Raw genomic sequence first — 21427 nt, forward strand, 5'->3', positions numbered from 1 at the left:
TCACAGCCTTTGCCATGAAGCTCAAAATTGAGCTCAGGTGCATCCTGTTTCCCCTGATCATCCTTGAGATGTTTCTGCAGCTTGATTGGAGTCCACCTGTGGTAAATTCAGTTGATTGGACATGATTTGGGAAGGCACACACCTGTCTCTATAAGGTCCCACAGTTGACAGTTCATGTCAGAGCACAAACCAAGCATGAAGTCAAAGGAATTGTCTGTAGACGTCCGAGACAGGATTGTCTCGAGGCACAAATCTGGGGAAGGTTACTGAAAAATGTCTGCTGCTTTGAAAGTCCCAATGAGCACAGTGGCCTCCATCATCCGTAAATGGAAGAAGTTGGAAACCATCAGGACTCTTCCTAGTGCTGGCCGGCCATCTAAACTGAGCGATCAGGAGAGAAGGGCCTTAGTCAGGGAGGTGACCAAGAACCCGATGGTCACTCTGTCAGAGCTCCAGAAGTCCTCTGTGGAGAGAGGAGAACCTTCCAGAAGGACAACCATCTCTGCAGCAATCCACCAATTAGGATTGTATGGTAGAGTGGCCAGACGGAAGCCACTCCTTAGTAAAAGGCACATGGCAGCCCGCCTGGAGTTTGCCAAGAACAAAATTCTCTGGTCTGATGAGGCAAAGATTGAACTCTTTGGTGTGAATGCCAGGCGTCACGTTTGGAGGAAACCAGGCACCGCTCATCACCAGGCCAATACCATCCCAACAGTGAAGTATGGTGATGGCAGCATCATGCTGTGGGGATGTTTTTCAGCGGCAGGAACTGACAGGGAGACTAGTCAGGATAATGGGAAAGGTACAGAGAGGTACAGAGACATCCTGGATGAAAACCTGCTCCAGGGTGCTCTTGACCTCAGACTGGGGCGACAGTTCATCTTTCAGCAGGACAACGACCCTAAGCACACAGCAAAGATATCAAAGGAGTGGCTTCAGGGCAACTCTGTGAATGTCCTTGAGTGGCCCAGCCAGAGCCCAGACTTGAATCCGATTGAACATCTCTGGAGAGATCTTAAAATGGCTGTGCACCGACGCTTCCCATTCAACCTGATGGAGCTTGAGAGGTGCTGCAAAGAGGAATGGGCGAAACTGGACAAGGATAGGTGTGCCAAGCTTGTGGCATCATATTCAAAAAGACTTGAGGCTGTAATTGCTGCCAAAGGTGCATCGACAAAGTATTGAGGAAAGGCTGTGAATACTTATGTACATGTGATTTCTCAGTTTTTTTTATTTTTAATAAATTTGCAAAAAACCTCAAGTAAACTTTTTTAATGTTGTCATTATGGGGTGGTGTGTGTAGAGTTCTGAGGAAAAAAATGAATTTAATCCATTTTGGAATGACGCTGTAACATAACAAAATGTGGAAAAAGTGATGCGCTGTGAATACTTTCCGGATACACTGTATATAAAATCATTTTTATTTTAGCAAATTATATAGAAAAGATTGAAACAACCAGATCATACTGGAACAAAAAAAAAATCAGTGCAAGAGAATAGATAATTTACACTTATTGTACAACACCATTAGAACATACAAACCTAAATAAGTTTAACAAACGAGAGGAGAACATTCAGTCCACCAGGTTTGTTTGTGTAGCTATTAGCTAAGCTGTCCCAATACCTCATTCAGATTTTTCTTAAAGGTTGTTAAGGTTTCTGCCTCAACTCCATATATCAGTAGTTTGTTTCAGAGTCCCACAACTCTTTGAGTAAAGACGTGCTTCCTGGCTTCAGTTTTAAATGCACTTCACCTTAATTTCCACTGATGTCCACCAAGTATGTGATTCACCCTTAAACCAAAAGAATTCTGCTGGATCTACTTCATCAATGCCTTTAAAGATTTTAAATACCTTGACTAGGGTCCCACATATTAATGTAGTGTTTAGGATAAACAAAATCACCAAAAAATGAATAACTCAGTACAGTAAAAGTTGCTCCTTGTGTCTATTAATTTTCATTTAAAATCTGAAATACTTAAAATTGATTATAAAAGAAAAAAGTGCCCATTTGATAGAATATACCACACTTTTATCGTACCAGTAATGCCATACTATAATGCAGAAAGTAACATTTACAATGAAAAAATTGGCCCATGGAGGCCATTTCATGTCTTTGAATTTCTGACAAGCCTCTTTAACTTTGGGTTTATCTAAAGTGAATTTCAGTTGCAGGAGCACCAGAAGCCCAGTGAAATAGTGAAGAATGCTGCCCTCTTGTTTCCTGACTTTAAACCTCTTAGCTTGTAGTTTTCTGTGTGTAATCTGCATGCTCTCCTAGCCTGTGGTGGTGTCCTCCAGATGCAGCATGTTCTCTCTCACATCTCAAGTATGTTTCAGTTGGGTTCATTGCCTGCTTCAAGTTGGCCCTATTGTGTACTATTGCCTTGTCCACAGTTGGTACTGGCGCTGCCAGGGCAGGCCCAGGACCCCCATGGCATCAAACTGCATTAAGTATGTTTGAGAATGTTACATGACTTTCATTTGCAACTGCATATTCCTTCTTTAATCAGTTCATCCTGACTGGCACATATGTCTAAGCAAAGCGCTGCACAAGGCAGACAAGCAGTTTTTTATTAGGGGGGGAGTGGGGGATTTAAATGTATGGAACACACGCACTGCTAGCTAATAAACAAAATGCTTACATCACACTTGAAAGCTCCCACCACAGGGCCAGTAAGCCACGAGCGCAGCCTCTGGCCTCAGGATCTTGCTACTAATGCCGGTGGCAATCCATGCCTTTAAGAGGCAGTTAATTGATTTTCGCAGCCAAGGTGTGAGGTGTTTAATAGCCATCACTGGTGGCGCATATGTACAAGTGTGTCTGTGCACAGCCGATGAGGGGGGGCTGTAGGGTAGGGTTGCAGCAGGAGATAGACATTAAATTAAAAATTATCAAAATCATTTTGAAGGCTTTTTTAGTAATTCTGATGATAGCCCTTATCTCATACAAGAGATGGGTTTTTTGATGAAAAATTGCTTCTCTGGCATTCAAAGGAAAGCAGAGGAAGGCTGGAAGAGAAGCGACCCCAGGGGCAAGCGAAGGCTGATTGAAAAATAAGTTAATTTCAAGCCCAATCGATGGTCGACAGGCGCTCAAATATCACGGGAAATTAAACTAGCGGGGCTCGGGGGAGCTTGGCCATTGACCCATGCTAATTAATTCAATGTAGTTATCATTTCATTTTAACTCATCGTCTCCAGCCTGGCTCCCAAGGGACAAGCACAGGCTCATCTGATTTAACTAATTACACTCGATGATAAAATTGGGTGTTGATTTTGTTTAGGGGCGGAACGTATTTATTTATTTATTTTCCAGAAGGAGGTATAATGGAAATGAAATTAAAAAGCTCCTTGGCAGATGGATGGCCCGGGTCACACTGCAATCTTCTTGCTCCTTGATTGCTTGATTAGGTCGTTAGTGCTTTACGAAGTGGGGGGGGGATTGGGGGGGTGGCGTTTGGATGCTGCACGGCATCCAGGCGTACATGATGAAATAGATATGGAGAGATCACATCTACAGAGAGGGAGGAGGTATTTGTCTTGTTTAAGAGGTGAAAAGAATTGATTCTCAGTTGCGCAGGGTGGCATCAGATACCAGTGGGTGAAATTAAATCAGATGCCTCACGGCTATCTCAAAATATATTTGTATGTACAGCCACCTAATTCATTTCTTCTTCTTTTACCCACGTTGTTACAGCACTGAGCCTGTGACAGGTTCTGAGTTGTTTTCAGACTCAAGCACGGTTAAACAATTCAATTGGATTTCTATTTGCACTAAGCAGCAGGAGTAGTTTTAAGGAGGGACTGGTGGGAAGAACACGTCCTCTTCACTTTCTGCAAAGAACTTGTGTACTTCTTCCAGCATATTTGAACAATACCCTCTGGGTCGGTTCTCTTTTAAGAGCTCCAAATAATTTCTAAAGGACTACAGTGCTGGTGGAGATTGTGATTCTGGATTAAAGGTGATTGATAAGATGTCATACCATCTGATGAACTATTTCTCTATAGTAGAATACTTTAGGGGATTAGTTTCCCATAGCTTAGCAGTCTTGGCAGTCACTGAATGACTTCTGCCTAACATATTTTTGGGCTAACACCAAGTAACACCACGTGGGAGAAAAATCAGGAACCAGAGACAATTGGGGAAACGACAACTCCACACAGACACCATCCAAGATTCAAAAGGCAATCTTCTAATTTTAAATATCTAGAAATTAGTAATATTTAAATGATTGGTTGCTTGGTTAAATATGTATCAACAGCATATTAACACTATTCATACCATTTGTCAATGTATACATAATTTCATAGCATGGATATATATGAATCAGTAGAAGGTAGCAATCCAATAAGAACTTGAGGACATTTTAACATTTAATCCATCAAGCTTGTTTGGTTAGCTAACAGCCAGTTTGGCCTTGTACTCCATCAAGGAGCTATCGGTGTCTTTGCTTCTGTTAAATCATTCAGTAGTTACCTCCACATTCCCAAAATACTTTGTGAGAGCAAGTGATTCATGGCTTCCACACTGAGTGCATGCCCCTCAATTTCTGCCAGTGTCCCCAAGCATGTGATTCACTCTAACCCAGAGTGTTCTGTTTGCATTTAGCATTTGGAAGATCTGGGTAAGGTCCTCACATAGCTTCTATTCAAGATCAATGCACTTCATTTCCTCTAACATGACAGAGTAGGACAGGCCCCTTAGTGCTAGGATGCTCTTCTCTGCATGGCTGCTACATCATTTTTACTGTGATAACCAGACATGTGCCCATAATTCCAAATGACATTTCTGTATGGCATTATATTGTTAGAGCACAAAGTCTTTTTAACTCACATAAGATCACGTTTCCTTGGGCCATTCACAGAAAGAACAAACTGGAATCCCTGAATGAAACACATGTAAATGCAAGATTGCAGTAAAAATTTCCCACCAAAAACTTCCTTACTAAGAAATACCATACCAAACAATTTTCCTAACACAGGGACACAGGGGTCTGCTGGAGCCAATCCTAGCCAACACAGGGTGCAAGGCAGGAACAAACCCCGGGCAGGGCGCCGGCCCACCGCAGGGTACACACACACCAAGCACACACTAACATTTATATCTTTTAGTAAAGTGGTTATAGGTTTTTCATTCACAAATGAAATAAAATGTAATATTTGAGAGGTATTGTACCTGTTCTAGAACCTTCAAAACACTATTTTTTAAATAATGTTTCATAGAAGTCCTTGATTGCTCCACAAGGCGTCAGGAAATCTTAACAAAAAGAGCAGGTGCTTCGCACTGGGACCACCAGCCATTGACTAGCAGTGACCCCTTCATCCAGGGTGTTGGCTTGTCAGACTGGCTGAAGGTGTTATGGTACTGGAATGCAGTGGATGACCAACTACCATCTGAGCGGCTGCTGTGACCTCACAGACAACAGCTGTGAAGTTTCAGGAGTACAAATGGCAGTCGATTATGAAAGGAAACGTTGTGAGATCTGATCTTTAATTTATTATCTTGAGTGTTTTACTTCTTTGTGTTTATTGTCAATGGCCAATTGTACTTTCACTAAGAGGAACTCTAGAATTGAATGGGTATAAGATGCTTTTTAGCATATTGATTGATTTATGCATAATTCACAATATTATAACCAGTACCTTGTATAATTCAGTAGCTTAATAACAAAGTGCAGTATTAAATTATGATTATTTGTGATTTTTTTTTATTTTTACTTTTCATTATTTTATATATATACAGTACATACATACTAGCTGTGCTAGTGTCTAAGACAGGTTGAAATGTAAGTAATCAATGTAGATCTTGTTTTTTATTTGATACATGGGTTGTCAGTTTGCTTTGGTATAACATACACCTGATTCCTTTTCCTCAGGATGGACTTTCCCTCTTTGGAAAAACCTGCTTGTTTTCACCGTTTCCCCTGGGCATTACTCATCAAACGTACCAGTCTTATAGCAGAAGTATTCCGCTGTGAAATATTTCGGTGGTCACTGTCCGCACGGGCCTGATTTAGCGACTCTGGCCTAGTTGTGTTGGGGCTTTGATTTCTCACCAATTTATTGTTATTTTCACTCATCCATTGCCCACTATGCAAAGTTATCAGTTATGAGCATTACAGCTATAAACCTCATTCACATGGCCTGAGTGGGTGCAAGAAAGTCCTTATATCACTCTGCAGTTGCTGGTGTATAACACTGGACAACTGAATCGATCGATAAGACAAGTTTTCTTGTCTTATCTTAATTTTAAGACACGTAATTGGCATTTTTATTATAATTTTAAATTTTTGACTACATATTTTGCCTATTTTTACATTTCTCTTCCTAATCCTAGCATTCAGACAGATACATAGACACTTGCCCTTTTATTAAGGTGAATGAATATATATATATATATATATATATATATATATATATATATATATATATATATATATATATATATATATATATATATATATAATATATCTCATTGACTTATTTGAGTTATTTAACTATACTATTTGGTAGTTGTTTGCTTTATTAGCACAGCACCATGGGAATTTCTTAAAAACCGTCGATCCCACATGATCATGAATGCAGTATGTTGCACTTTAATTAAATAAGCCTTGATGACTGCTTTTAGTCTTACCTGTATCCTGTCCTCCGGGAGCTCTGTCTTCATAGCCAGCATCTCTCTGGCATAGACATCAGGATAGTGTGCTTCATTGAAGGCCTTCTCCAGTTCCTCCAATTGATAGGACGTGAAGATCGTTCTAGGGGGACAACAGACAAGTGTACTTTTCATTATGTTTAGTGATTGACAATACAGAGAATATTTTAAATGGAGTGTGGCACTAACAAAAGCTAGAATTCTTATTTCTCAGTTTATTTTGACTGCTCAGCCAGAACTAGTATGAACAGAAAAAGTAAGAACCACTGCCAAAATACAGGGTGAGTCAAAATTAACACTAATGGATTATTTTTATCTTGACCACACCTTTCCAGGTCGATGGATAGGTTATGGTGGACCAATGCCATGGCCTCCACACTCCCCTGATTTGACACCCTGTGAATTCTGGTTATGGGGTATGGTGAAGGAACATGTGTATAGCAGGAATGTTTGTGATATCGATGACCTGGAGGACAGAATACGGACTGTTGTATCATCTATTCCATGTGAAATGTGTGGCTGGGCTTTAAATGGTACTGGTGCTTGTTGGTCTTTGTGTGTTGAACTTGATGATGACAAACAGGTTGAGACATTCCTGTAAATCATCTTGCACATATGAAGTATGTTTTGTGAATAAATTGTTTCTGCCATTCAAATGTTAACATAATTTTGACTCCCCCTGTATATCATTTACATGTATTCATATATTTTTAACTAAAATTAGGCCAAATGACTCAAATGAGTACTGATTCATACCGTTGTGTCATATGGACTGGGTTACTATTCCTAGCCCAATGTCATTCCAGGTGAGTTTTCTCAAGTGCTCTGGTTACTCTCATAACACAACAGGCACCTTTTTACATTAAATGACAATTCACAAATTCCCCCATTATGGGCACTTGAGTGAGGGTGCCCAGTGACAGGGGCCAGACTTTATTCAGAAACAGCTGGGGTAGGCCCCTGTTCTCCACAAGTTTGTAGTAGCAAAAGATTGTGCAGAAAATGGATGCATGGATTGAGTTCAAATAATATTTTACCAGTAATGTGACTCGCTTTCCATGTAACGCGTGAGTTGCTATTCAGACTGGCAGAGTCACTTCAGATGCTGCTATGTTGTGTAACATGCTGTTCAGTAGTTACCATCTTGGAGGGTTTATCAGAATCTTAGTAAAACAATATTGTTACAGAAAGGATTGTAAAACAACACAAACAATCAAAGAACAATGCCAATAAACAACAGATAGGCATATAGCAGCATTTGTATTGGCCAGTCAGCGTTAGGAAATAAACTTGTGCTGAATGTAATGAAATGGTAGATTTTTTTTTAAAAAAAAAGGTACCCTGAGGAGTCTCAACCACACGCAACATGGGAAAGGCATACCTCTAGGCACCATGCATGCCTAGGTTGACTTTCCACTTCCTTAAGCGAGCAAGGATGACAAATCTGGTAGCCATAGTGCCAGACCTGCCATCTCTTGCCATGGGCCTAACTCAGTTGTTGACAATTGAGAGAGATGGCTATTATCAGCCTTCTTTGGTGTCTTATCCTTTCTCTCTGGGCGACCTGAAGTAGGGTGCCAAGGGAAGGGACTAGAGGCTGCTAGATTAGGGTACCAACATACCGCTGCACAATACACAATATTTATTTTACTGTGTAAAAAGTTTATACTTCTATTGCTGGCAGGGGTGCAATTAATTTATTTGATTCATTGTTATACACAACTTAGCTCTGCCTCCAGAATTACTCTGATTTTATTGTTCCAGGGTACCATTTGGCTGTGCTCATTTTTGAGAATATGGGCCCAGACAGGGGGGTTTACCTCTAAAGATTTTTTTTTTTGTGATATAAAGAGAATAAATAAATAAAAAATAATTTTAAAGAGAGTTAGTCTTTCTGTAATAAACACCATCCCAAGGGCTGTAACAAGTGTAACGATCACTGGCAAGTCAACCGGTTTGAATAAGAACATGCAACAAGTCAGTGATGGCCATTGAATCAAGAGCCTGAGGGTTGCAATTCCAAAGATCTAGCCATTAGACTACAATAAACAGGACCGAAAGAGCCCACAATTCACTGATCCTTTGTAAGGAACCACTTGATGCCTTTTGGATGAGCTCTTCAAAAACTGCCGCTCAGAGATCCATCACCTTTCAGGGGGTAATTAACCATTAATTCATTAGGTTATTTATTTTTTACATGTCTGTGGTGGCCTGGCGCCCTGTCCTGGGTTTGTTTCCTGCCTTGCGCCCTGTGTTGGCTGGGGTTAGCTCCAGCGGACCCCCATGACCCTGTAGTTAGGATATAGCAGGTTGGATAATGGATGGATGGATGGATTTTTTTTACATGTATACAGTATAGTGCTTTTCTAACAGCTCAAAGTAGTTTACGCAGAGCATGGGGAGCCACTTCAACCATCACCAATGTGTAGCACTCAGCTGGATGAAGAAATGGCAGCCATTCTTGCATCAGTATGCTCACCACACATTAGCTATTAGGTGGTGAAGGGGTGAGAGGGACAGTTAGCCAATAAGGGACAACAGATGATTAGGGGGCCGGAATGGACAAGGTCATAATGGGCAATTTAGCCAGGACATATAGGGTCTAATGGACTTTGGAAAAGCAAAAAAACATGGGTAGAGTCAAAAAAGGAGAATTATTAGAGATATGCCATTTGGAGCAGCAAAATAAGAACAACGAGATGTCCATAGACGAACAAGCAACCGTTATAGTTTATCAAATGCCCATGTCTTCAAGTAGCACCTAAGGATATCAGAGTAAACTAGCCTTGAGTCACAAGGGGGCTGTGCCATTATGAACACTTACACCTTACTTAGCATTCCCTGGCCATCTGTAGTCACATCCACAGTACCTGACCGGGCAGATGATGCCAGTAGAACTGTACACATAATAAAAATGAGCTGCCAACAGCGTTAGTGCATCCAGGAAAAAGAGAAGGCTGCACATTAGAGGGAAATATCAAAAACAGTGCATTATGATCTCTGAGGAAGTGTAAGCTGATCAACTCTTTATGGGACCTGCACAACAAACTCCTACTATTCTGATCATGACCCCAAGTTGCTACAAGGTCATTGACGGGTAGTTTCCCCTACTTGCTCTCTTCATGCCTTACGTGATTGCAGTTTTAATAAAACAAACCCATCAAGATCTCTCCTTATGTTTGGCAAACTGAAAAGAATGGAAACAAGTCTGACGGATTTGGACGCTACACTCAGAAACTCAGCAATCGTACGAGGTGAGCTTAAATTCAGCTTTCAGCTGTTTTTGTTATGTTAGAAAAAAGCAATACACTAAAATAGGCTTTGTCGCCTAGCATTCTGACACAATTGCCTTTGCACTCAAATTTCATTTCCATTACTGACAATCATAGGGAAAATTTTCAAAACAAATCCTCGATGAAAATGTAACAAAGTGAAAGTCAGAGAGTGAGCAAAATACAAAAACTAAAAGAGTGGAACTGTGGAAGCACAGGAAATGAAAAAAGTTAGACAGGGGATAGTGGAGGGAGGGCCCAGCAATATTTAAAGTTTATTTTGCCGCACTTGTAACTGAAGCAGGTGTAACTTTCCTGTTTGGGTATTTTCATATTTCTAGTTGTGGTCCATTTTAAGCCCGGCACAAATCTCGTTTTATTTTTTTTTTAATTTGTATTTTATTTTGTGGGCAGCATGGTGGTGCAGTGGTAGCGCTGCTGCCTCACAGTTAGGAGACCCAGGTTCGTTTCCCTGGTCCTCCCTGCATGGAGTTTGCATGTTCTCCCCGTGTCAGTGTGGGTTTCGTCCCATATTCCAAAGACATGCCGGTTAGGTGGATTGGCGATTCTAAATTGGCCCTAGTGTGTGCTTGGTGTGTTTGTGTGTGTCCTGCGGTGGGTTGGCACCCTGCCCAGGATTGATTCCTGTGTTGGCTGGGATTGGCTCCAGCAGACCCCCGTGACCCTGCGTTCGGATTCAGCGGGTTGGAAGATGGATGGATGTATTTTATTTTTGTTTTAACTGTATCTTTTGGGTTCAAAGTAGATCTCAGACAGCTCCTTAATCTGCTCAGTACAACAGTGCAAATCCCTGTTGAATGTGGGGGTACCGCATCAGTGTAGAAACTCAGACGTTACTGTAGTTAATGCTTGGCAAATTCTACTTTGAGTCTGCGTTTTTAGTTGCTCCCACCACTGGGCACAAGGCAGGCTTCTTGATTTGATGATCACTACCCTTTCTATGACTTTAACTTTCTCTTTGCATATTCTACTGCTTGCTATTTGGAATCTCTTTCTCAGGGTTTCATTGTGATAGCCATCATATGAAATGTGTGCGTGTGTGTGTGTATGGCAGCAAAGTGCTTAGTACTGCTGCCTCACTGCTCCAGAATCCTGGTTTAGGCACAGCCTGTGTGAAAGTTTGTACTTTGTTTCCATGTCTATCTGGGTAAACTGGTTTTCCTTCTACATCAATAAAATGTGCGCTAGCTTAATTGGAATTGACTCCATATGAATGAGTATGGGCATGTGCATAAATTTACTGTGTGTACTCATTTATGCCAGGGTAGATACCATCTCCCCAGGAAGCAGAAACCTTGTGTCTGGATGAGGTGTTCGGATAGCTTAGCTATTAGCTAAACAGACAAGCCTGATAGACTGAATGGGCCCTGCTCATTTGTCAGATTTCTTATGTTCTTAATGAATACGAAGGCTGCAAAATGTATTTGTGTATATATGCAGGAAGGCAAGAACAAAGGCATTTCTTTCTTCTAGTCATGCAGAAGTCCTAAAATTAGACACATTTTACTTTGTCATTATGTAGCCAGCAAAGGCAAACTGACCTGCTAAATCCAGGCATAGAAAAAAGTAAAAACGCTCTTCCTGCACGCAGTCCATTAAAAAGGTACAGTAATAAGTGCCAGGTGCTGCTATTCAAGTTGATGATTAGAAATGCTTCCACCATTGAACAAAAACAGAACATTTGGCAGTTAGGCTTCGCGCATTCAGGTTTGTGGTAACATGATGCCAAAGACCGCAAACATCTGAAATGATCACCAGGTACCAAAAGTTGCTTCTGATCAGTATGGGGAGGATTTAGTGTTATAATATTACCCAATAATTTGAAGTCTCTCAGTTTAGAGTGAGAAGCCTTGATTTATTTTCTGCAAATGGAGAACATTTAACACAGTTGCAGATGCTCCACAAAATGGCAAAAAACCTAAAAACTACATTCAGAGATATACAGGTCTCTGTCAACATTATACATTTTTACAGTTCATAAATCCAAGCTCATAAAAAGACTGAAGAAGCATGTCGTTCATGAAAATGCAATAAGAAGAAATGCTCTTCCTTCCAGAAAGAACAAAGCAGGATGGATTTGAAGAAGCTATACTTAAAACAACCACTAATGTTGTCTGGACAGAGGACAACAAACTGGAGTTGTTTGGTCGTTATTGCCCACCATCATGTTTGGCAAAAAGCAAACACAGTGTATCACTACAAGGTGTACCACATAGGACCTGTCAAGCACTGCGATGAAGGGGCAGCAGTTTGGGGTTTGATTTGAAGCTACAGCACCTGCACGCCTCACAGTCATTGCGTCCACAAAGAAGTCCTCTTCATACCAGAGTACTATAGAGGAAAGTGTGAGGCCTTTTGCCCTACAGCTGAAGCTTGGTGGAAATTGAAACATGTAACATTACAATCGTCCTAAATACAAACACCAGCAAACAATGACAAAGTAAAAGTCAGCTATGTGCTGTCATCACATCGTATTCTAGGAGACCAGGTGATTACTACTTACTGTCTGTCCCTACATGGAACCCGATAGAAGTAACACAGAGCATACTCACACAAACATATGTACCGTGCATACGTCCATATTCTGCCTCCTGACTGAGTAATGTAATACTGCAGCCTTTGCTCCACTCAAATAAAACAGCCAGCCACTTATATGGATGGCCATATCCACGACCCAATCAGATGAATGAGTAACATTTCATTAGTAGAGCTCCAGTCACCAACAAAGACCATATGGAAAATTCCAAAACTTCTGTTTTAGGGACCATATTGCAAAGTGACTTTTTACTTAAAAAAATTAAAAGTTAATTTTCCTTTATTGCACAAACAGTGATATACTGATCCCTTAAACCCTAATAGAAATGTGTTATTTACAACATTTTTTTAGAGGTGCACTCTTAATAATAAAGGTACCAGGGAGGTTCTTCGGAGTGGTGCCCTTCCAGAAAGAACTTTTTTTTTTTGTTTAGTTCTGCAACAGGCCCCATAAATAAATGATAACAGACTTGTGAAAGCCCAATGGGTTCCTGATTTGTAAAGGATGTGTGCTGCATACAATAACATTGGGTAAGTTCAAGATGTCCTCATCTTTCAGTATCCTGAGAGGCAGCCAGTTATACATTAAAGATTTCTGATTTGTGCACAAGTTAAGAACCTTTTCAAAGCCCAATGAGCCAAAACCAAGAAAAGAACCACTTTATGGCCAGTATATTTTAAGAAGCGCGGGCAAAGACCTCCAAAGCAATCCTTACTAACACAGGCACCCTTGCAATTGACACATACTACAATAATTAGGGTTTGACATCACGACCCGCGCCTCCGCACGCGTCTGAGAACTCAACTGTATCATTGTATACGGAGTTTTAATCACTTGAAATTTTCAAGAAAAAGGAAAACTCCGCCACTTCGTTCGTAATGAATGCACCAAAACGAATCGCTTGTGTTAACGGATGCCGCAATAGGGAACGAATTAGGAACAAGGAAACCTTTACAATGTTACGTACTCTTCTACGTTTTCACATTTCGTAAATTTAAGATGAAGAATTACACACGAATGCGGCGTTTAACCCATCCATCGAGTTTATTTTAAAATCGACTATTTTATATTTTAATAAGGAGGACTAACCTTCGTTTTTATCGTAACGACTAATAAAACGTGCTAATTTTAATAAAACTGTTACAATTCAACTACCCGTTTCATTTAATGAATATTGAAAGTTAATACAACTCCTTCCGTGTTTTCGCTACCCATTTTTTTCCTAATAAAATATTTTGTATAATGCACGCACTTAATTATACAGATGTGAGTTGCATGTGTTTTCCTTACTTTTTAATCATAGCATTAAAAATACTTGAGCCTGATTTTTGGACTCTTCTCGCAGTTTACGGGCAGCGAGACGCCAGCAGCAGCAGCAGGAGGAGGAGGAGGAGGAGGAAGAGGGCTGCTTACACTCGCGTACCTCTCGGGTGCCGGCGAAGCACTTTCGAGATTTTACACAAACCCTTTGAGACTGCACCCACACCTTTCGAAGAGGTCAGTAACGATTAAGTTTGTTTGACTTTTGTACAAAAATATGGCTTGAAAAAGCTGGTGGCAATAAATAAGAGAATACTTCAAGGGCAAAACACTTCGAATATGGGGAAGGCGCTATATAAAGAAAACGTATTATTATTATTATTATTATTATTATTATTATTATTATTATTATTAATGTATACATTTATTTATATGGACGGATTTAGTTGTAATAAAAAAATCTAGTCCAGGGTTCTCATTTAAAAACTGTAATATATGCGTTTTTTTCTGGATCCGCAACTCTACTGCAGGCAAACGAAGCCTGCTGGGCGCGACCTACACTGGACGGGACGCGCGGACATGCAAACGGGCACCATATTAGCCCTATATGCGCAGGTTTGACATGGGACAGGAAGCCCAAAGAAAATGTCCCAGATCGTTGTATTGATTGTTGTATAAGTGAGTCACTTGATATTAAAATGACGGAAGGGCTAAATTATTACGGCATACAACACGCAAGTAACGTGTGCGCGTTCTTTCAATTATAATCCATTATACTGAGGTGAACTGAGAAACAATGTTAGTTGTATTGGGAGGAAATGTTCTTTATAATGCAGAAACAAACGAAAAAAAGAAGACATTCGATTAATTTGGATGGATATAGACTTCTCCAGTAACCTTTATGTCTGAATTGTTTTTACTGTCTTCTTTACTTATTAAAATGTATAAAGCTCTTTAGGGTAAAGAGGATTCAACCTTGTCTGGCTGGTTTAAATATATTTATTATGTTCGACGGGATTGTTAAACTATAACGTAGCGAGCTATTTTACTCTATATTAGTGCGTGTGTGTGTATATATATATATATATACAGTTATATATATATATACAGTAATATATATATATATAATATATGCCGTATATGTGTGTGTGTGTGTAAAATAAAATGTATCAGCTTTTTTGGCATCATTTTTACCTAATTTGCTGCTCTAAACTCTAAGCTGTTTTAGCAGGCGTTTGGACAGAACTAAACAAAACAAAAGCTCTTTATTTATTTATTTTGATTTGCTGAAAAAAGATGATGTCTGTCTGTCTGTCTGTTTATTTATTTCGATAATGCTGGGCTGGTATAACAACAGAAGGCATTTTTATTGACAACACAATGGGTTAGATAACTAATGTTGGATTAATCGGACATTACCCTGGGGTTTATTTATATTTTAAATAATCCTCGAATCCCTCTGCTCTATTTAATATATTCAGCAGATGAATTAGGAAAGATTTCCCGGATTTTAAACATTGGACTTTGTAATTCAAAAAGCAATTGCTGGTAATGACATGCAGCCCTTCGAATGCTGTCAGTGAAGGTACAGATCCGACTGAAATGCCAGGATGAAATACTGCAGCACACCAACCAGCATAAACAACGGGCCATCATTTACTTTTAGAAAATCACCGTAAATGTTGCACTACATAAACCGTGTGTGTGTGTGTGTGTGTGTTTTGAAAGCCTGGAGAAATCAGACAAAAAATACTCCCAGGGTTGAAGAAGAAATGCAAAGCACGTTTATGCCGACCAATTCGAATGGTAATAATGCTTCTCTTCTTTACGATGGGCGGTAGAGCTCCCGGTTGAGTTCAGGCCCAGACGCCATCTTTGCACGCTATGTGCAGTCTGTATGTTCTCTCGGTGTCATTGCTCCACTTCCCAAAAACTGGGGTGTTTGGGTAACTGGCGGCCCTAAACTGACTCAGTCTGTGAGACTGTGGTGGGGAGCTTCATGTCCCGTGATGGGCTGGTAGGCTTCATCCCACGATCCCTTGCGCCAGGTTAAAGATGTTTCTTAATGGATGGATAGATAGTCACGGAAAATTATTCAGCTGAAAATGCAGTTTTCCCAACTAGTGTTGATTCGAAAGTAAGCATAATGTGTAAGCCGGATAAACTGAAGCGTCAGTGGGTTTTAGAAAATGGATGGGAATTTGTAATATTAACGAGGTCCTAAAATGCTCATTATGCCGTGCTTATAATGCTATTTCAAATGAAGTAATATTTCTTATTATATTGACACCGTGTCGGCTGTGATTTGTATGATCTGTATTATTTTTGTCCACTTCATAACCGACTGGATCCATTTTGAAAACGTTACCTACATTTTACAGATTTACGTCTGTAGCCACACACATTAGGTTTGATAATAATGCCTGTACTTGATCTAAATGATCAAATAGGCCACGGCGGAGGCTGTGACTGGATCTGAGGTGTTTTAAAGGGCAACCAGCTTCAGTTCTGATCAGTTGGGTTCTTCACAGGCATGTTGGTGCGCTAGTGTCAGTCACGTGATCAGTGATCCCAGAACTGCGTCATCACTACATTTTATCCTGTTGTATTTTGATTAATAATTACTAATGTTAAACGCATAATTATTGTTATAGTTATTATGCCCAATATTTCTGCTTTTACCAATCATCTCGAATTATCACACTTTCAAAATGTGATTAGCCTTTATCAATGAATCAGAAAGGCATCAATGTGAAAGGGGAAGGCCACGTTAATTGCCCTTAATTACTTCTGACGGCTCAATGACGAGTTCAGGGAGGCAGGAGTCGGTGATCTCAGCGCGCGTCTAACTTTTGACGCGTGACATCCACCTTTGGGCGAAGTCCGTGCTATCACACAGGTCAGTGGAAGGGGTCGGGACAGTAACTACATTCAAACATGACTTATTTAGCCTACTCATTATCATTATTATTAGAAACCCAAGTAATTGGTACATTTAACGGCCACGCACCATCTCTCGTTCCTTTACAGACCCTTTTCTATATTGAAGCTTACCCAATGACAGATTTATCCTCGACAAGGCACTCTGAGTAACGTTAAAAGCTCCTCAAATGAATGTATAGACATTCAAGTAAAACCAAATTATTTATAAGAATCACAACTCTTCAATTTTTAGTTCAGAATTGTTTTCAATTCTATTTACAAGATTTTTTTTTTGGTTTTCATTTGAATTTGCTTTTAAAACGACTGTACTGTGTTTCGTTTTACGGGACCAGTCAGCCCTCGACCCAGTAGTTCAGGTGCGAGTTTTATCCACACGTCATAAATGTACACGACAGACTCAGCACAGCTGCTGCGCGTGTATGTTTGCTGTATGCTTTCCCTATGTTAAGTTATTATGTTCATTGTTTCTTGTTGGTATTGTAAAATTACCACTAGTCATAGGGGACTTGCTATTGAAAACTGTATTTGACATACAGAGCAATAAACATGAACTTGGAACCCATATATAAATTAAACGAGTGCCATTTATACTAACAACTGTGTGCTAAAAGGCGGATGGAATATGAATGGAAATGCTGTATAATAAGAACTAACATAACATTCCATAATCCCAAATTACACACCACCAACAATAACGAGTTGTACCGAGGGCAAAATGTCCAGATATTTACAATATTATTATCTACACCGTTAGATAATTTAATAGGAGTCGTTAATTTTAATACAATTTCAGCGGATGGATGATTCTATTAATATTGCTGTTGTAATTAGTCCCGTGACCTGGTCAGAGAGGTTTAATCCGCCAGGGCATCCTTATTAAGATCCGCATTGTTTATTTTTTGTAACTATTACGCATAAAACTATTTCTTTAAATTCCCGATACCTGCTTAAAAAAAAAAAAAGGTTTGCATTTCCGGTACTCATCTTTATTTAGTGTTTTATGCGTATTTTATTTTATATCTAATGTTGTATATTCTCTGTTGTTCATTTTAAATTTCGATAAGGCACTTTTACCATGGCAAAGGCGCTATATAAATGAAATGCACTAAATTGTAATTGTATTGTATATATTTTACACACAAACACATACAAACACATATCTGTTTAGCTTTTAAAACTGTAAATCTTAAAATATATTCAGTAATACATTGACAGCCAGGAATTATGTACAGTATTTGGATCTAAATTCTTATAATCACCATTATTATTATTATTATTACTGTGATAATGCAAATCTCATATGGACTGCTGCGTGACACACGGCGTTGGTCTGACATGATACCTGTGCCTGCGCTTCTTCCGTTTCTTACTCTGACTTAGAGAGGACTTCGACAGTTTTTTCTCACTTGAGGAAACGTCTTCAGAATCTGCAAAAATAAAAACAGCATTATAATATAAAAAGCATAAAATGAAATTAGCACTACCGAAATACTCACGAACTGGGTAACAGAAAACGGAATTTAACGTTTCATTATTAATTCGTTATTACAGTGAAAACGACAAAGACATAAAACAGCAAATTAACTATAAAAATATGTTGTAGTATATATCGACTAGTAATAAGTTAAAAAATAATATATAGGCTTAATAACCGATCATTGGATATTGCAATATGTAGTACTCGTACATAACAATGACTAACAGAAAATAATTCCGCAAAGACAAAAACAGAAAGAGATAACAATTTTATAACCATAATCAGTTTCGGCTACAGTAAAATATATTTTCCTGAAGTGTTACAATTTTATTATAACAGCGACAACCAATATTCTTATTAATCTCCATTACAGTATATATTTAAAATTTTATACACCCAGAAATGAATCTTTTAATTTCACGTTTATTATTCTGTGTGATTTATTTTTAATTTTATTTCAGAGATTCCAGACCTTTTTGTAAAATATAACTAATTTTAGGCTTGATGCATTATTAGGATTATTATTATTATTGTAGTAATGGTATAAAAATTAAGCAACATTAAATTAGCACAGTTTGTTTCTTGCCTTTATATTATCTCTGGCGTTTTTTTTTTGTTTTGTTTTTTTATGATAGTGCTATTATCGTGAATCCACTAAACATGTTTAATTCTTTGATTAGTGCTTGTCAAATATGTGTTTTATACATACATACACTGTATGTATATATGTGTGTGTGGGGGGTTTGCTTTTGCGGAGGGAGTGCCAATAGTGGATAAAGGAATGCATTTTAGAGGAGTGTTGGGGTCTGCATTTTTGCCACATTTGGTTTAATCCTTCCAAATGTACATTTAAATTATTTGTAGTGACGGCTAACGGAGATGCTCCCCCTACTTGAGACTTTCCTTCTGACAGACATTTGTAAAGAAAGTAATTTTATACCACCTTCTTGATAGCCGGAGGTATTAAACTTGTGCCTTTTGAACAGCTACTCGTCAAAGGTCAATTCTTTTGATTTGTCAGCCATCTAGTTTGTTGGTTTTATATCCAAACATTTAAGTAACCAAATGTAAAGAGTCTGGAGCTCACGAATGAAGATGCGCGAATTACTCGACATAAACGCCTGTAGGAATGCGTCATTTTTCCATAACGCCGGGACCGAGGGAAAAACAATCTGAAGACTTTAAAAAAAACAAATGTTGTTGCTTTGAAGCAATATATTGATTTAAAAGACGTATGAAATAAACCCGAACGCGTTTGCTCGAATCCACTGTTGGGCACGGAGGTGTACGGCCTCCCTTGTTTAACTCCCTGCGTGTTCAGCCTTTGGACTCGCAGCTCACATCTGCCCCTTTCTTTCAGTGCGTTTCACATTTTGAAACCCGAAAAAAAACTTGCTGTTAATGTATTGAAATGAGAGCAACATATTCATTCTTGCAAACGAATGCAGCTGACGGAAACTCTTGGTCTCTACATAATTTCTTAGGATCTTAAAGCGTATTAGGCACCCAGTTGTCTTCTGTTTGAAGATTTAGCAGCAGGCAATTGCAGAAGAGACCTGAACGAATTACTGCACGCGACTCTTCCTGGTCATACCTGAGCTGGCCGTCTGGCTGGTGTCCAAAGGTCCCGTTGTCCTATTTAGCGGCTGAAGGTGGACGTTCTGTGGATCTGACAATACTTCCAGAAAGGCAGGTTGGCTGTAAAATGCCGGGATGCCCCCGGCACTGATCAGTCCCATCCCCATGCCCACCCCAGCTGGGCTCAGAACTGACCTAGCCGCCAGCAGGTGAGCTCCAGTCGGCAGGGATTCGAGGGCGGCCCTGGGGACAGATGAGGACTCCTTGTTCAAGCCCAATATTTCCTGAATCCCAAATCCTGTACACCTGGGAGGGTTGGTCGAGATGATCTTTGACGGCTGATGGTTCGCCCCTGTGTTCTCCGACAGGGATGCAGATTTCGGTTTATTTAAACTCTCAGACAACACTGCCCCTTCTTTTCCAGTCATGATTCGGAATATATTCCCTGACTATTTTTTTTTTCCTAAAGTTGGTCCCAAGTGCACTCTTCAATGTGCAATGTTCATGATCCCCCTAGAAATTCCCCTTTTATCCAACAGGTCCACCCCAACGGGGGTCAGCGAGGAGTAGCCAATCAGCAAGCAGGAAGGAATTTACGAATTTCAGGGAAAATACTTTCTCTACAAAAGTGATGCAGTCCTCCTTTCACAGAAGTACGTATTCATCCCTATTTTTATATCGATTTAACACATTAGTTGCCGCATTGAGAAGATAATTTTCAAAAAGCCGTTGAATGTCTTAATGAACTCTACTGCTGAAATACGCCGTTCCGATGTAAGCGTCATTCTATCAAGGAATAAATACGGGAATGAATTTATTTAACGGGAAGACTTTTTAAACTTGAAAGGGAAAAATGTTTATGACTCGAAATGTCGCAACATGATTAATTATTTAATGGTTCAAAAAAATAAAAGTCGTATAAAATATCATCTACGGCTTCTGAGACAACGAATTGTTCATTTCGATTACATTATAAGGTTTAACATAACAGGCCGGAATATTCTCCACACGCTGGGAATGTTGACACTCCGAAGCGTGTTATCTTTTTCTGTTAAGAATTGTGAATTTTAAAATAGGAAAAACTTTACTGGTCCCGCGGTTCGCTCTGTTCGAATTTCTGCGCTCGCTTCAACTCGTATTTTATGATCTAATTGAAACAAAATCGATATGCGGTCTCCTACAAGATTAAGGTAATATGAAAGATAAGAAGGAAAAAACACAACAGAAGGAGATGTGAGCGAGTGCGCGTTGTCTTGATAAAGATTCCTATTCATGCGTGTCATTCTGAAGGTAGACTCTTATGTTACACGCGCAGAATTCCACAGAGTTGGGATTGTTTATTTTCATTTGAAACCCACCTGGCAAGTCCGGTTTACTATCATATATATTCAGTACAATTAAATTCTTATGTCTCCTTCATATTTTGAAATCGTAGGTATTTACAATTATTTATTAGATTATAGTATATTATGAGAACATGATAATTTTGTTATATATTACATTATAGTAATTGCAAACCCTACAATCGTACAGGTGCTCATTGATTTCTTCCCGCTATGACTGCTGAGGGTGAATGGATAATTGATCTCCAGATGCTCCACAAGTCACTCCTTAGCACAAAATCAAAGTGCTTCCAAAGCTGACAGCTGCAAGCTTATTTTTACTCAAATCGCTACACAGAGC

The 21427-nt window shown here is 39.4% G+C and overlaps 1 protein-coding gene across 2 annotated transcripts in view; it reads right to left on the bottom strand.

Moving 5' to 3' along the window:
• The window catches only part of vsx2 (visual system homeobox 2), a 31973-nt gene extending 11755 nt beyond the window's left edge, over positions 1-20218 (bottom strand). For both annotated transcript variants that reach the window (XM_039741909.1, XM_039741908.1), the window contains exons 1-3: positions 19761-20218; positions 18032-18116; positions 6637-6760 (exon numbers count right to left, since the gene is read on the bottom strand). In XM_039741909.1, coding sequence (XP_039597843.1) covers positions 6637-6760; positions 18032-18116; positions 19761-20172 — 621 coding nt within the window. In that variant the 5' untranslated portion in view covers positions 20173-20218. The remainder of the gene's footprint in view (positions 1-6636; positions 6761-18031; positions 18117-19760) is intronic.
• Between the last annotated feature and the right edge of the window lie 1209 nt (positions 20219-21427).

This window comes from Polypterus senegalus, chromosome 18, assembly GCF_016835505.1.
Source record: "Polypterus senegalus isolate Bchr_013 chromosome 18, ASM1683550v1, whole genome shotgun sequence".
NCBI classification, from domain to species: Eukaryota; Metazoa; Chordata; class Cladistia; order Polypteriformes; family Polypteridae; genus Polypterus; species Polypterus senegalus.